General features: G+C 39.9%; 1 protein-coding gene across 1 annotated transcript in view; it reads left to right on the top strand.

The window, feature by feature from the left end:
* Positions 1-18,269, top strand: part of ngfra (nerve growth factor receptor a (TNFR superfamily, member 16)) — a 29,677-nt gene extending 11,408 nt beyond the window's left edge. The window contains exons 4-6 of the mRNA XM_067477833.1: positions 6,893-7,133; positions 8,021-8,235; positions 14,485-18,269. Of these exons, the coding sequence (XP_067333934.1) occupies positions 6,893-7,133; positions 8,021-8,235; positions 14,485-14,537 (509 nt within the window). The 3' untranslated portion in view covers positions 14,538-18,269. The remainder of the gene's footprint in view (positions 1-6,892; positions 7,134-8,020; positions 8,236-14,484) is intronic.
* Positions 18,270-18,562: the final 293 nt, after the last annotated feature.

Here is an 18,562-nt window from a genome sequence, read left to right as displayed (position 1 = left end):
TGTGCAAACAGGCGAGGTCAGGGGTCGGAGTTGGACAGATTTTCAAGTGGCAGGAAGTTGAAAGGTTTAGCATTTAAAGGTCAAAGACTACTGCAGTGTCAACACAGACAATAAATAACCTGCTCTCCCACAAACCAGAAAGCAACATACAAGGAGTCAAGCTACTTGTGTTCAAGAGTAAAGGCAACTTGCAACAAAGGAAGCTGTATGTTTTCTCAGATTAGACAAGGCATGAAATTGACCTCAGGGAGCTACTAGACTCAAATCTGGGAGGTAGAATGTCTTGGGTGGCAGTGATTAGCAATGTCATTTAAAGCAATATCAGAAGAAGTGAGGACTGTAAAATTAATCTACATGTTTAGATCTCACAACAAAAACAACCTTTTCCCAACAATGGACTAAGATTTCAGAGGAGGTTTGTGGCTCTGCTCTGTTCCTGGGAAATGCTCTTCTCCTACCCTGTGTTTTTTTAAAATGTAAATGGTGACTGTACTTCCATTGTGAATGATTAAATGCTTTAAAGATGCTCTTGATAGCTGGAGTAGTTGCTAATGCAGGGCCTTTTATTGACCTCCCGTGTGCATTCTTTTTAAATGAAAATCTTAATGACAGCTTCTGATATGAACGCACTGATTCAGACTTGAGCTGCATTATTTCTCTTTGTAACACTGACCTGGGAGAGATTTCAGAGATTCCTTGGCCTCAGGCACTGGCAGATATTTGGATTTAAGTTGGATTTAATTAGAAATATGTCAACACCTTGTTGCAGAACCACATTGTGCAAATTACCTTTTTAATGGACTGTAATAGACAAGCAGCGGCGAAATGGAGCAACAAGAAAAGTAAAGACAACAGCAGGAAAAGTCAATGAGGTGGAAGAACTAATAAGACAAACTTAACATCTTTACTCCCAGAAGTCCAAAACAACATCATAGGTGCTACACGTAAATTTTCTATGATCAGATGGTCATTACAACAATCATTTTGAACACAAACAAGACCATTCAAAATGTGGCAGAGACTTGGCTCTGCATTGCTCTGTGTCAAGTTTAGTAAGAAATCTGCAGAACTGATTTACAACAGGCAGCTCATGTAATGGCATAATATTATATAAAGGTGATGCTGAAATATCTCTTAACTAATCAAACTAATTGATATTTGGGGTTTCCAGATGGTGAATCCATTGACACTTTGGTAATCCCCTGACCTTTTATCTAACATCAACTTTGGTTGACATGAGGGTTGTCTTAAATACGATGAGTTGTGAAGAAATCCTTACAAAGTATGAATTGTAGTTCTTAGCTAATAATAGCATGCTAACACATGACACTAACATTAAGGATGTGTTTATGACTACATCTGCTAGTATGCTAAACAGTCGTGGATCTAGCAATTTTTATTGGGGTGGTCAGACTGGAGCACATTCTCAAAATAGGGTGGCACATTTGGAAAATTATTTTAAAAGTTTTACAGTAAAAAATTAAAACCAAAACCTTTTTGGAAATTCTAAAATGTATATTAATAGGCTAAAATGTGTTTATTAGTTGTGTGTTCAACGTCATCAATGTAAAATACAAAACTTATCATTTTAACTCTAAATGCTGATTAATAAATAGTAATAATAATTTGGTTGGTTAAGGTAACAACTCTCTGCCGGGATAATCTGCATCCTCGAAACTACAAAAAAAAAAAAAAAAAAAGATAGAATAATAGAATTGTACATATCATAATCATAGTTATGTATTTCAGGGTCAGATTTGGTCAGTTCTCCATGTGCTTAAAATTCTACAGCAGATACCTGCCACCTTGTCACTATGGCAAGAGGTGGCTAATCAGATTTTGAGGGTGGGCAGTGCCACCTTAGGCCACCCCTCTGGCCCTACCCTAATGCTAACATGGTCAGCATGTAAGCTTTTTCTTTACGAGCTAATTATAAAAAAACTGCCAAATTTTTTCTGTTTTACTGGGATGGACAAGTGTCAGCCTTGGTGATTTCTGAAAAGAAAAGAAAAGAAAAGGCATGTGAAAAAATGTCCTTTGTGCAATTTCCTGAGCAGCATGCAACAACTTGGCTGAAGATCTTGCTCTTGAAAATGTGCAAGCTGCCTTTTACATATATCATAAAGTTGGAAATGGCATTTTCCCCTGCTTCTTGCAAAGTGTCCCACAAGCCATTTTTTGCAGACTCCAGTTTCCAGACCCATATCTTAACAGGACTTGACATAGTCTAGTCAAGACTTAAGCTGTATCTCAGCAAGAATGGAGGAAACTATGATAGCTCAGAGAGATTCTTGAGGCCATGGTCCAACATCTGATACATCCATTCCAGACACATCTGATGTACAGTAAGGCATAGTGCAGTCTTTCGCTGCCCTTTGAGCGCCCACCCATGCTGCTGCTCTCACCTTTGACCTGGCTCATCCTGAGTGATGATATAATAGCAGGCGCGATGGTGATGACTGGAGATGGCACAATAAGTGACCTTTCGGGATTTCTGTTTGACCAAACGTTTGAAGGAGAGCCCTGTCACATAGCCCCAGTGGGCCTGTGGCCAATGGCCGCAGTTGCATGTGGTGTGATGATGTTTCCAGACTGTTTCCAGACTTTCCACGTTGGTCGGTGATAAATGTATATCCAGATATAGATTAGATTTCTGCAGCAACCAGGAAACTGGTATTTGCATTCTATGCGTGCATTTTGTATGTAAGGTAAATGTTTTTTAATTCCTATCTTCTGCAGGTTGTAAAAGAAAATACTGTATTGGGTATTTTCAAATCCCCAAATTCCCAGTTCATATCCAGCTGTCACCTAGTGTCAATTACACGATGCAATTACAGAGACAAAAACAGTGTATGTGGGTGGGTGGGGTGAGTTGGGGGGTATGGAGATGAAAACAGTCAGAGAGCGGCAGCATATGTGCTGTGCTGGTATTCTGTGCTGAGAGGTCGATATGTGTTCTGGGATTTCTTCTGCTCACGCTCAGGTTTCACTGAGTGACCTCTATGAGCACCCACACTTGACTTCAGGACACACACACGAATATGCACACGCACACACACACACACACACACACATACACGCACGCACACACGCACACCCACACACACACACACACAGGCTTAGTCCTTTTCAGCAGATACACAAACAGTTTTTATGAGCATCCAAAATCAATAGAGCTGACACCAGGCTAACACATGCACTGTTGTTCTTCTGCCAAGTGCGCTTTAAATTTAACATTTTTTCATTAAACTATGGACACCACACATGTGTGAACCTCTTTGATCTGAAACCGAAAACCCCTCCTACATCTTTTAGTAAAGGTCTCTGCCCGTTTTGGCCTCGGCAGAGCACTTCTAAAAGGCGTGCGTCAGTTTTAGTTGAGAAGATTTGCATCAAACGTGAAGTATCGAGTGTCTTTAGTGGTTGTCCTCCAATATACAGGAAGAAAGGATTTTCTTAAAAATAGATAAAAGCATAGTTTTTCTCTGTATTTATTCTATGTCTTCCCACAGTGGCCCTCAAGTAGCTGGACTAGCAGAGTGGTGGAAAATGGCCAGTATGCATTCAGTGCCTTCACTGCTGCAGTATAATTACTCCTACTAATCAGAACACTTTACAGCAGGTCCTCTGTTCATCTGCACCTCCTCCCCACTCTATCCTAACACTCTACCTCTCTGTCTGCACCCCCTTACCCCCCTGCTGTCCCTATTAACCCCCCCAACAGAAGACAGAGTGCTCACTTGAATAATTTGTAGTACGATGTGTGTGTGATGGATGTGTGCACGTCAGGCCACAAACACAGAGGAAGATTGAGATAGAGACTGAGCTGAGACAGAGGGAGAGTGTTTGGTGGCTGATAAAGAGGTCATTGTACATGTGCTGAGCCTGATAGTTGCTCATCTCCACCCTGAACTGGCAGCAGCCAGGACATTAACCTCCACACAAGACCCCAGGGGTTAACTTCACTATAAAGACCTTGGGGCCTGATAAAAATTTAAATTTTGGTCCCCCTCTCATCCACACCCTGCTAATAAACAAATAGCTCATAAAAACATGGCCTATTTTATTTTGTTTCATGGGTGTTTTAAACCCACTGAAGCTAAAATGCAATTGTTGGAGCTCTAATGCTGCTGACTTTAAGCTCTTACTCTTCTCCAGCCGATGTATGCAGCCTCTAGAGCATTGGGGTTTACGTATGCTTTGGTCTACAGCCAGCTCTGTTTTTTACATCAGCCTGGAAAACAAAAGAGAAAAAGAGGGGAACTCACAATAAAGATGTAGCATCCTGTGCTTGGGGTGTAGCTTTTCTCCGTGATGAATCAGTATTATCTAAAGGCGATTCCCAGGAGAGCTTTCATCTTGACTCAGAGAGACAATTTACAGCTAGTCCTGAGGTGCGATTGATGATCTTCATAGAGAGAACATTCACTGCACCAAAGAAAGGCACTTACAGCAGTGCAGGATGACTAATAGCCCGGTGTGATGAGAGGAAGCCTGGATGAATTGCAGCTTCTTTCATAAACTCTATGGAAGAATAGTCCGTCTGCACACTTTCACTCACTTTCACACCTTCCATTCACAATCCATCCGCAAGCTCGTGTTGCATTGCTAATGTCATTAGCCAGCCCTGCATTAGGTGGAAGATGTATAGCAGAGCTAAAGAAACCTGACTACACTCGAGGAAAGGTCATGAAATGCAAGCAATACAGACACTCATGTTCCACTTCTCTGATCGCTGCCTCCTTTTAGACAGATCCAAATCAATAGCTCCCCTTTAAATAGGCCTCTGCATTATTTCTGTGTTTCTAACTATGGCATGCCCGTGTGTTATATTTTTCTGTCCATGAAAGCTATTTTCTACTGTTTCAGTAAACCAATCCCCCCGTATGGGGGGGAGGAATGCCCATCATTCCCTCTCATACCGACAAATCAACATGAACTCTCAACAACCAGCATAAGTTTTTCAATTATGTCCACATAAGTTGCCAATCGAGGTCCCATCGGACTATTAAACGAGTAACTATGTGTAAATTATGCAAGAAATCAATGTGAAGAAACCTGACTATCTGCCATGTCAGTGGAAAGGGAATATCTGTGTAGACAGTATTTGGTTGTGATGGTCCACTGAATCACTTTTTCCCTTCTATATTGATATCTGACCAGATCGGTGGGCACACCAATCACTTTACTTCCCAAATGCTTTAATTTATTAAGTTAAAAATGTACTACATTTTCGGAAGAATTCCAGTTGATGTAGATAGGACACAAATTCTTTTTGAGTAATTCTCTTCTTTGCTTAATAATATAGTAACATTTAAAAGACATGTTAACCAATAAGAAATGTGTTTTGAAATGTAATAATAATAATAATAATAATAATAATAATAATAATAATAATAATAATAATAATTGTGGAAGTATTTAAATTGCAAATGACATTTAAATTAACGTCTTTGTGAAAACTATGTCCTCACACACTGTCAACAGCTTTTATGGAGATCTATTGTTCCATCCATTTTTCAAAACAGTAAACACAGAGGCCTGTAGATTATGCACATTCACCATGAAAATCTTTAATACTGTAAAGATCGCAAACAAAATTCCATTCACTATCGGTGGACTGGAGCGGAGGCAGACATCTCAAAGACACTGACAGTATCTCAAACCAGGGGTGAACAATATCAAAACTATACACATGGCTAAATGTCAGTCATGCGAAGTGTAAAAAATATGTTGTCCCGGTTGTTGGCCTTGAAGGAAGACTTAGGGGTCTCCACAGGGTTAATCCTATGAGCGGCAGAACGAAGCTAATGAGGAGCAGCCTGAGGTTCTGCTGGGAATTACAGGCTCAGATCATAACCACGCTGCACATTCTCTATCCCCACCAGGCTGCAGAGCTCAGAAGAGCTTTGGTTTTAGCTGGACAGGCCCTTTCCTTGGCCAAACAGACCTAGGCCTGAGGGACCAGACCCTGAGGGAGGGAATAATCTGCTGACTACTCTATGAGCTGTTTTACAGTCTGACAGAATCACTGCAGTGTTACGTACAGTGCTATTCAAAACAAAAGTAGAAGTAAAGTGGCCTGTAGGGAAGAATTGATGGATACACTGTGTATTCAGGACAAGTCGTTCCCATCACAGTGGACCTAGTGCTGCTGCAACATGGGAAATTAGACTGAATCATTAATGGAGCTCACAAAGAAACAGAAATTGGACAATTTATGAAAATGACTCTTGTCCCCAGACTTAGCCATGATAGAAACCAGACCCACCCAGTAGCACAGAGCCTTCCTGCGTCTCAAAGTGATGACCTCTTTAAAGCCCTATACTTTGTTCTACATGAATCCATATGGCCTTATAATGTCATGCAATGTGCAGAGATCACAAAGATTCACAGACGTGGCGAGAAGAGACCTGGTGTGCAAGGACTAGGCCTGGTGTGGGGTGTGCTGGTGGGGGACAGATATTTGCCCCCCTCATTGGGGAACATTCCTTTTTATTCTGCACACAGAAAATCTACCAGAACCCATCTGTCTATCAGAAACAGCTGCCGCATGTGTGCAGTGTAGCAGACATCTGGTTGGGGACTTGTTGACTACACCCCAGTAAACAGGCTCTCTGAGAAGATATGAAAGTGTCTCGTCATGATAGGTGGTTTAGACTTTGGGATGACAGTGTCTTTTTGTTGGTTTGTCTTTGACGCAGACTGAAATACTTCAACACTTACAGTATTGCATGGACAGAAAATCGGTACTGATTTTGCCAGTGATGAATCTTAATGACTTTTCCTACAGCCCAAGACCCTGAGGTTGACTTTTGTGCTTGAGTGAGTGGTAGTTAGCAGATAGGTCTTTTTTCATAAATGTTTCTTTTTCCCAATTTCTTTTAAACAGATCCGAACCTCCCTACAGACATCACTTCTACCACTGATATGGGTCTGTCTCCACCCTCCTTCACCAATTATTTCCTCCCCGATGGCTCCGAAAGCCCGTTGCCAGGTGGAGAAACGACCACATCTAGTGCCGGCTCTCCTCGCTTCCTTGGCCATGGCTTCAACGAAAACCTCATACCCATCTACTGCTCCATCCTGGCTGCTGTGGTGGTGGGCCTGGTGGCTTATATTGTTTTTAAGAGGTCAGTTGGTAGAAAGAACTCCTCTATGGGTAAAGCTTCCGTATGAGTACAATCAGGATGTGCACCTCAAAAGCAATGTAATCTAGGACAGAGAGCGTGAACAGTGATGGAGGGGTTGGTCTGGTGGGGGGTGTTAGGGTAACAGAAGTTGCCCCAGGCTAAGAAAAATGGCAGCATAGTGGCTGGTGATGATTTTGACCCATTTTTAGAGAATCACTCAAAACACACTACATCGAATATTTTTTTTAGAGGTCATACACAAACACATTAGTGAGGACACACAATCACACATGCAAGCACTCAGACAGACAGATACAGGGCTGGACTAAAACACATTTGAAGCAAGTAAACAAGCTCATTAAATGCATTGATTGTTTGAAAAGTGCCGACCAGGGGAAATACGAGTGCCAGATTTATCAGCAGAGTCATGCACACATTAAACTGATACTCTTTATCTACTCTTTGTTAGGCATAAACAGACTTCAGCTTAAGTGAATTATTATTAAGTATTTTATAATGAAAACATTTAGAGTTGTAAACTGTACTGTACTACTCTATACCACATAAATATTTTAATCCTTTATTTATGACTCATTCATCTCCTGAATTAAAGCAACTTTTTTATTTTCTGGTCTGAGGCTATAATAATATTTAACAGCATTTTTATCTATATTCACTAAAGTTGGAATTATGAAGAACAGTAGTTGTTTGACCAATTAGATTTTATGTGTTGTTACTACTGTTTATCCTTCCTCATTTAAAAGGCTGGCATCACATTTTAAATTCAGATTTAGAGCTCAGAACTGCTGTCACATCCAAATATCTAGAATATAGAATATAAGATCACGTACAGTTATTATTTTCACTGACATGCTACTTCTCCAAAGGTGGAATAGCTGCAAGCAGAACAAACAGGCTGCTAATAACCGTGCGGCTACAAACAACCAGATGGTGACGCCGGAGGGAGAGAAGCTTCACAGCGACAGCGGCATCTCTGTGGACAGTCAGAGTCTGCAGGAGCAGCAGCAACAGCAGCAGCAGCAACAGGCCCAGACTGAAGTCCAGGCTCAGCCCTCACACTCACACACACAGGAACAGATAGGTAAGCCTGAAAGTGGCTCTCATGTGTTTAGAAACTAAAGTAACATTTTCTTGATGAGGCCAAGTGAACAATTTGGAGAAAATTGCAAAAATGTGAAGGTTCTTATTTGAGATAATATAATTATAGCAGTGTTTTCCCAATATAATTCACTGTAGTTTAGCATATTTTCCAACTTGCATACACTGTAGTCTTAAACAGGGGTTAACATGAGGACTTTGACCAGTCTGCAGCTACACAGTAAACTATAATGTACATTGTGTTCTGACATCTGTCACCAGTATTACATTTTTCCCACGCTGACCCTTTTCCAACACATCTTGAAAACCCACAGGTGAATGTTGTGGCTTATTGGTGTATGTTGATATATGAACAAATACACGTGAAATGCATTTATCCGATCCTAGTTTATATCAACAAAGCTCTAAGGTTTTTACAGTATTTGTTCTGATATCTATTTGAATCTCAGCCTGCATAGAAGTTACTATATAGTTATATTAACTCATGACCCTATATTTCCCATAGAGACTCTCAGTTAACACAAGGCAGCCACTCACAAAAGACTGAACACATTCCACTTTCACACCATGGTGTTGTTGCTGCCAAAGAAAGTCATTATCAATTACATCAAGATACTGCGCTGAGATTTCATGTGCAGTGGTTTTACTGAATTGTGCAAATCGTTTCCTCAGAGCAAAAGCACATTTCTGGGGATTGAGATCAAAAACAATATATCAGCTAGCAGCAGGACTAACACATAGCTGCCAAGAGCAGACAGGTGAAGCCAAACCTTAAATGCATGCATGACTGTGTGATGCATTAGACTCCAGGAATGTGAGGCGCTGCAGTAACATGAATATGAGGCAGGTACTGAACATCAGACCCTTAATATGAGACTAAGATATTCAGTGTTGACAGAGGTTTGACACAGTTTCTACTGTAGTCAGTACATAGAGTATCATGTATGTAAATGCATATGTTTGAAATACATTATCCTTAAGACACTTACTACTATCTGTATTTGTCTGTCGGTGCTCATGAAGTATTTTGTATGTGGGTCTGTAGGAAAGATTTTGCTGCGTTGTCTTGCAAGCCAGACAAACTCTAAAAGGTTCTGTAAGATGAACTCTATAGATCATGTCTAGCTTAAAGGGAAGGAACCTGTGAGCATTATGCACTTTACTGATCTATTATAAAGTGATTTACCATGTGCTTAATTTACTTCTTGCTTTTTATGCCTCTGTGCTGGCAATAGCCGTGGCTGAAGGCAAAGAGTTTTCTGATTGTCCATCCCCCTGTCCCATTCTCATGCAATATCAAGGGAATTTCATAACATCTGCCACAAACATCCAGTTAAACTCATGGAAAAACCGATTAAAATTTGTAGGTCAAAGGTTGACATTGACATCACAAAAGACACTGGTGGCCATAAGCTAAAAATACAGATTTAATCATTAAAATCATCAGTCATGAGCACATTTCACACATATGTGCAATTGGAGATAGCGATGAAGTGATGACATGTTATAGTGAAGAGGTCAAAGGTCAACCCTTCTGTAAATGTAATCTGTAAGTGAAGACTGAACATTATTTAAACATTACCGTCATACATGTGTATATAGTGATATTTCTGCCAATTTGCAAAACAGTAAACTTTGCCTACAAATCTTTAATCTTTAGTTTTATTACAATATTGGGTCATGATCTATGTAATTTGACTTTTTTGACAAAAATGTTTACAAAATTTCTTTTATACAGAGAACTAACTGTATATTTGCACTTATAGTAACAGGGGTGTACCTCCACAGTACCTATAAATACATAATTGTTGTTACTTGATAACAATACATTTTGGGGAATAACAGGGTAACATGATGTAGAAAAATATCTACAGTGTAAGTATTTTGTAGTTAAAGGTTACTTATTAAATATTTACATGATAAGTGTGAATACTTACTGGGTACTTACTGTGTAACTACAGATATGAAGGAGGTAAGAGGATCCACTTTAAATTACAGCCCTTGTTTGTGGTACCTATTGTATAACAACAGGCAACAAAGGGGTTTAGATATAATCATTATTCAGAAAATAAATAACAATTATGCAAAACCAATTTGTATCAGTTGAACTTTGCTTTTCTAAACAACATATTGATAAATAATTAAATATCACATGATAAGTGAGGTGAGCGGTTTTTTCTAAGAAATGAAACTATTTAAACCCATTTGTTATCTGTTGTTATACAATAGGTAAAAAAATGAAAGATGCAATTTAAAGTTGAGCCTCCTACCTTCTTCTTATCTGTAGTTTCACTTTAGTTAGTCTGTAAGTATTCACAATTATCATGTGAATATTTAATGAGTACCACTTAAGTATAAAATACTTTCAACGTAGGTATTTTACTTATTCTAATCCTGTCCCCCTGTTATTCCCCAAAGTCTGCTTATTGTTATAACAACAAATATGTATTTATACATACTGTGGATGTACACCATTGTTACTAATAAGTACACAGTAAGTTCACTGTACTTCCCCTCTAACTCATGGGCTATTTTGTGTTTGTGTTTTAACATTTTTGTCTGGTAAATAATTTGAATTCAGTTTATTTAGAATTAACAGTTTTCATGTTAATTTTTATTTTAGTACACAATAATAAGCCTGGTTCTAACATCTCTGTTTGTCAGGATTTAATTTTCTCTTTCTGTAAAGCCTAAGAAATAGTTATACGGGGATAAAAATGTGCTAACAAACCAAACAGCTGACAAATCCTCCCTTGAACAATCCATGCCACACTGTCTCCTCTGGGATGTGCATTACATTCTAATGAGGCTAAAGCTTATTTTGTTTTTCTGTTTTGTTTTGTGCCTTCTTCCATTCTTCCACTCAGCAAATGCAAAGCCTGCTGCTTGTCAAAGAAAAGAAGGAATTTCTTTTAGGTTACCAGCTCGGATTGGTTCTTAGAGAGGATCAATGCCCCATTAACCCTCTTTAACCAACTGGCTCATTAGCAGGTGTTACAAGATGAGATCCAGACTAGTCTCACTGCCTTTCAAAAATCAGCATTTAGCACGTGCTAATTGGCATTAGTACCACCTCTGGGTTCGGAAACCATTAAAAAGGCAGCAAAATCTCTCATGCTGGAGGTCCTCAAATCTACCATGTGTGTTACAATTCAAGAGAGGGTAGGGATACGCACAATACATCCATAATAATCACAGGAGGTTTCCTGTCTCCAATAAACTATATTTTACTGACAAATAAAATAATGGGAACACCTCCAGTCAAAACAAGTCAAGTAAGCCTTTAAAAAGAGAAAAAGAGCAATGAAAATGTCTCATGTTTTGATTGACAACATTCAGAAAGGGGGTACCTTGCATGAGTCACACGGGAGGGGTGACAACTCTGACATGAGGGGGGCTCGACCTCATTTCTGTCTGCACATCTCTATTTAAAGGAACCCTCTATGTGTGCAGCTCCCCTGCCTACAACCTCTTCTGCTGCCTTCTGAATCATGAAAACTTGAATGTGTTTAATATTTAAACAAGACACTAAACCCTCACTCACATCGCCAAACTGTGTATCCCTGCCCTGTGTTTGACCTCAGGCCACACAAAATGAAGTCAATGCGACTGCTGGTCAAAACTAATTTAAATGAAGGTCATGCTTATTGCAAAATGTCTAAAAGTGAGGGGTACAAATCTGGATGGTAAAGCTTCAAAACTGACTGAAAAGTGAGCAATGGCAGCTGTGCTGTCTATAGTAGACAAAATACTTACTCAACAAAAAAAGGGTCTAGTAATAGGGAAATAATGATAAAAAAAATCTTTATTACAATCACCCAGTCAGTAAACATTTGTGATTCTGAGTATGTTCCACAGTCTGTAGTATTACCCAGCAGCAATCACGGAGTTGACTCGTATAACAGATTACTGTACTAATGCAATTTCAGTAATAGAGAGGGACTCGGTGACTCATGATGGTTTTTCATCTTCCCACATTAGAAGTGTTAATAAACTTCTCACATCGTGACTTAACCACGAAGAAGATAATGAAATCAGATACAGGCAGTGTTTGTTTCACTTGTTCATTTACAGTAGAGGAGTAAACAGCCATAGAGTGAAATATTAGACTGCACTGCCTCTATTTATTTGCTTTTACAGTATATAACTGTGGTAAAGTCTGGACATGTAAGAACCCCACAGAGGTGCGAAATAGAACCCATATCTTTCGTACGAACTGTCAGTCACAAATATCCAGCAGTCTTGTTTGATACTTCCTGTGGCTGTGCTGGCTGATATCCTGCTGGCTCCACGTTCACATACATGGGACTAAAGTGTTTTCTAATACACCTCTTCTTGACTTTCCCAATGTTAGGGGGACTACAGCGATCACATTTTCATAGTAAACAAAAGTAATTTTGCAGGTTTGTGGTGCACACAAAATTTTACTGCTCAGCCACTCATTTCTCGATTTTTCTGTCTAGAAAACAAATGCATTGTGGGCTAGTGTGTCACACATGACACAGAAGTTTTGGCAGATTTGGCAACCGACCTCAAAGTTGGTTTTCACCTTAGTGCTGTTCCCAAGGGCTTGTATAGCTCCTAAATCAACAGCGCTTTTGGTTATTTAGTGTGTAGTTTCCTCAGCCAAATGTGGGTTTGGATTTGGAATTGAACTTGGCCTGTACTGTAAGTGCTGGGATATCCAAGTCCATGGGAACACAACTAAAGTCGGTAGTGCAAACTGAGAAGGGCCTAGTTACTTAGAATGTTGTAGTATACATTTAGCACATTGGGTAGACTAGTAAGACATAAACTGAATCACTAAAACTAAAAAAATTAATTTCAGAATAACCATCACAATAGAGCTGTATTTAAAAATGAGCCAGTACTGAATTAACTTACTGTAACATCAAAACCCAAGAGTCAATAAGTAAAAAAAATTCTAGTCATGGCTGTAACCAGAAACACATTAACTCTATGTCCATCCATTAATTTTTGTGTTTAAATGTAAAAGTTACAAAATATATACAAAATAGTTCATGCTATGAACAATACCGTGGCAAATTGAGAAACAAGTAATTCGTTTTTTTTAATTTGTAAAACAATCTCAGTGTCTCTTAAGTTTTCCCTGGGAGTTACTTTGATTGCCATCAAGCCATCTTAGATTCCAACCCAATCAGCAAATTTTAAAGGTTTGCAGAGGTTTGGGTTCCAATCAGGATTACCTGAGGATTACTGATTAAAAACGAAGAAAGAAGTCAGCAACAAAGCTGTGACTGGGAGTTCACATTTCAGAGAAGGCCTGATTGAACTTGTTCAGTGAACAACAGCTTGTATTGATTCTTAGAATGAGCTAGGACTCTGTAAAACCCTGGGCAGCCATATGGCTATTATTATCACTGCTACCTCGAAGGGCTAGACCTAAATGTACATATGTCATTACAGATGGCTGTGCACTGGCCAGCATCACTGTCTCTCTGCTCTGTGTCACTGATGATTCCTGTAGATTGTCTGTTTAAACAGGAAGGAAGAGAGAGAATCCCTGTGGAGAGACACAGTGAGCAGAAAGGCAGAGTGTGGCCATCTCAGTGTGCTTTATAGCACTGCAATATGTGGAAAAGATGGGTTTTCAGGAAACAAAAACTAATAAAAACAGAGGGAGGGTCTGATGTTTGACAAAAGAATCCCCCTTTTCAACAGCTTTAGAATAAACCCTCTTATACTAGATTTCCCTGGCAGAGGGGTGCACTGATAAAGATGAGAAAACACCCACCGCACTCAGGGTCCTCTCAGAAACGCCTTTGCATAGTCGAGATGTTGCCATGGCTCCCCTTGAGTGGTGAGCTTTGTGGGAAAAGGGAGTATTTGTCTCCCATCCTCATCCAGCTAATGATTCTAGTTTAACAGGTTTTCATCAACGAGTGACACAGCAGGGCCCCCTACAGGGAAGACCGGGACCATCAATGCTTTCAGAGTTTTTCCATTCAGAAGGACGAACAGAATATGAATGTTTTGGGGGAGAGGAAATTACAGGGGTTGTGATGGGGAATTTAATGAAAAACATTCAAAGGAATTAATCAAGGTGCCCTTAATCAAAGGGCTGCAAACTTACTTAAGGGGAGTTGTTCACTGGGAAACACAAGACAGCTGTGTTCAGAGAAGATGCTTAATTGTGTGATTAAATAATGGTTCATGGTAAAAAATAAATAAATATATAAAATAAATAGTCTGACATATTTCTTCCCTGCAGTGGTGAGGGTGGATGGAGGCCCACAGCCTGACTCACCTCCACCGGAAGTGTGAGGTAGAGGAGGAAGACGAGGAGGCATCAGTGCTGAAGGCAGGGAGTGCAGAGCGAGGGCCTGAAACGTGGACCAAAAAGACAGCCGGAGGGGCCGCACAGAGAATGTAAAATTGACTTTGATTCATATCTGAAGTGGCTGCAGAATAAAGACTTGGCTTGCATGGACCTCCCAGCACCACTGGGCCACAGCCTGACTCTTCATCCCTGCATATAGAGTTCGACTCTATCAGTTTGCCTGGACACGACTTCTATGGCCATATCAGCAACTATCTGTAAGAACGTCAATGCAGATACATAATCGTAGATAAGCCTGTACATCTCCTCTTCACTGATTAGTCCAGTAACTACAGTAATGTTCACATATTTCTCGCTAACTGCCAGCTTATTCTCTGCCCCTCTACAAACTTTTCTTGTTCCCTCTCATTCCACAATTACTAGCCATGATACATGTGTGCCTGAAAGGTAAATAGGCAGAAACCATTATCTCTCTCTCTTTTTTTAATCAAAGGGACCAGGGCAGACTTTTTTCTCACACATCTTCCTCTGTTGTGTCCCACTCACAGATAATCCTTAGTCTCTCTCAGTAGGATTCAGTCTATTAGACACCCGCCGTCAAGTGCGATACAAAAAGCAGCGGGGGAGCAGTGAGTCACTCGCAACTTCTTCTGAAGTTTCTTATTCTTTTATCATTTAACCACAGAGCGTTTGATAGCATGTTGTCTTGTGAGAAATGTTTGCGTCATTGTTTATGATTGGCTCTACTCATTGATGCAATTGGCTCATATTTGGGAAGAAAGGTCAATTACTGCTCAGCCCACTGAGTAATCACCACAAAAAGCTTCTTCCTCCCTTCCCTTGGTGACACAGACTCCTTTCACAGTGCCTCCAGGGACCCTGAGTTTCATGCCTAGAATTAAATGCACCCAAATGTATGTCTCCTTTTTGTGGTGCATTATTTTCATAGTGTGGCTTGGGTTACGTGGCTGATTCCGCAGTGTTGTCTCCACTCTCCTCTGTGGAGCCTGGATGTGCAACATGAGAGAAACATCTCAAGACTGTGGAGCTCTGCTGACTTAGTGCGATGAGTTGACGTGTCTAAGTGCAAACAAAGCTTGGTGATGAGCTAAAACTGAGCTGTGGCGTCATCAGTGACCTAACATGCAGAGCTGCTCCTTCAAATGAGCTTCAATTAAAAAAAGTGCAACAAGGAATCCCATCTGTCATAATTTAGCATTACTGAGTGGAAAATTGGGACAGCCCTCAGAGGCAAACTCTCTTTTTTACTTTCCCCACCACGTCCATCTCATCTCACGCTCACTCAATTTTGCCTAGTTGTGCACACACCTCTGTCCGCATTATAGAACCCAACAAACACTGCTGAGGCACTAATGCATGTCATTGGCAGTCACATCAACTCGGGGCCCATTAGAGAGACGTCCTGACAGGCAGGTAGTAATTACCTCAGGGTTTTAGCTTCATTTACCCTCTGCTTTGCTTAGCACAGCCACCTCTCATCGAGATTAATACCACAGACAACAGAGGGGCGACGCAACCCTCCGTGAAACCTCGACGTGACTTTATAGATCCTTTACCCAAGTTCGAAAGCCCCTGACATTTACTGTATTGCCATGGTGATATAAAAGCACTTAGTCTGGGCTCACTTCTAAGGCAGTGTGGCACCTTTTATTAACACGTTTTGATGCTCCCACCCACTGCTTGCCGTAACTGTAAAAGCAGTCAACGTAGATATGAAAGGATGCTGTACTGTAGCTGCACTGCTTTAGCATTCATTCCTACAGGGGGCATTTACTTTCTCAGGGTCCCTCTTGTAGTGGTATGAATAATAATTGTCTGGAGACCCCTGTAAACAATCTCTACATGACTGTGTAGATGTATGATAGAGTAGGTATGTAGACAGGTGCAGATATAAAACAGAGTAGAGGGAGATACATGTTGATATGAACATTAGTAAAACAGTATTATAAGAAATAGTTTGATGTTGTGGGAATACTCATTTGCTTTTTTGCTGAATGCTACAGGAGAAGATTGGTACCACTCTGGGAAACTCAATTCAAATATAACAAAATCTGTCTTAACAGTGTCTCTAAAGCTTTGTAAACCATGCAAAGATTTCTACAGGTGGTTTTACACCCCACTCTAATCCAGGCACTAGTGCTGTCAAACTTCTCATCCAACACTCAGCATGAAAACAAATATTTGTACAAAATTCGAAAGAGAAGGAAAAAATGTGTTAATGTGCCAGCAGAGCTCATAGAGTTCAGAGGTCAAAAGTTAAATGCAAAATATTCAGAGAGAATAGTCAGAGAGAAGGAGACAGAGAAAGTAGAGTTGTTATATCCTGTGTGAAGCTGCATGTTATCAGTCAGATGGTCACCAGCATCTCAAGACAATGAAACGCCGTAGTCTCAAAGTGATTCATCCTCTATCACCGCTGTGTTATAAAGGGAAAGAAATAAAACTCAGCTCCTCAGTTGTTGGTGGGCATGTGGTGTGGACATGTGACCACACACACACACACACACACGCACACACAAGGCGACAGTGTATGATTCACTCCTCTATTGAGGGAGCTGGTATGATTCCTCCTGATCCTAGCTGTGGCAGTGACATTAAAGCAGACACTGCTACACTAAGAGTGACCAGAGTGTTGATTTAAAAAAAAAAGGAAAGAAAAAAAATGAAACATGCTCCTTGACTCTGTCTCCCATTGAGGCCCAGGCAGCCCTCCAGCAGTGTATTCATCTAAGCTGAACTGGCTTACTCTCTTTCTCCAGCAGTTTGTGAAATGAAACACACAACGTGAGAATGTACAACTTGAATATAACCAGGAAAAATATGCAAGACACTTTCAAGGATACAGTTTCACTTTGCTTTATTCTGTTGTTGCTAATTACTTTTGTCTCCACGCTATCATGTTGGTTTATATTCTGAATAGTAGGACACTTTAGTAATCTGTATTTTTTCTAACTGACATGTTATTTTGTAGCACTTATTAGATGTAATATTAATGCACTCAAGGAGTGTATCACAGTTTAAGTGCCTGTCTCATTAAGCTCAGACTTTTTTTTCCTGTTTTCCTCTTATTTGATGTTATTATGTACATTTCTTTAATATTTTGAGAGCTAACAAATGTTTTTAGTAAATATTAGTCCAAGGTATAGATTAACCTTGGAGAGGCAAACAAACTGTATTAACCTGGTACCAGTACAAAGAGAATAACTGTAAAGTAGGTTGCCAATTAACTCACTGTCTGTATGTTAACATACTATAAATACTGGTAACAAAAAGGGTCATGTAGCATCATGTGAGCATAGATATCTTACAGACACCGTAGACTTCTACACTAAATCTCACTTATGCCATTATTCAATACAGATCAGCTCTACTGTGCAGGTGTTTTGCATGGGCAGTAAGTTTTATTGTGCACCTCCATTTCAGAGGTGACAGAACACGTTCGCAGTAAAATGAAATCCATGGGGAGGTTCAATGTGATTCTCTGTGACTTCAGCTTTGAAACAGATAGATCAGGACCTGCACCTGAAAAAGCTGAATGTCACCTGTACTTACCTACTAATGTAAAATGCATTGTGTAAATGTGAATTTCTTAGAGTTGATACAAGGTCCAAAAACACACTATAAAATGTACAAAAACAAAAATGTGTGCAAATGAAATGATCATCTATAGTACAATAAACAGAGATGTCATTGCATTAAGTGTCCAGTTTGTCTTTGTCAATAAGAGATAGTTGCTATGTTTACGATGGAAATCTTATAGTAAATGTATTTTAAAAAAGATACTTTCTATTTGCAGAAAAGAACAATACTTTTAGTGCAGTATCTTTGACTGGGTCTTGGATAAACAATTTATATTTGGACAGAGCTTGGGCAAGGTGTCACTAACTGGCTGCTGGCAGCAGCTTCATATTTTTTTTTTACATACATGAGGCTCTTGTTGTCATTCCATCTAACTCTGGGCAAGAAAGTGGGGCAGTCAGGGCAATAA

The sequence above is a fragment of the Channa argus genome, chromosome 15 (assembly GCF_033026475.1).
Source record: "Channa argus isolate prfri chromosome 15, Channa argus male v1.0, whole genome shotgun sequence".
Lineage (NCBI taxonomy): Eukaryota > Metazoa > Chordata > Actinopteri > Anabantiformes > Channidae > Channa > Channa argus.
The sequence above is the reverse complement of the archived record's forward strand: the minus strand, read 5'-3'. Positions and strand labels throughout refer to the sequence as shown.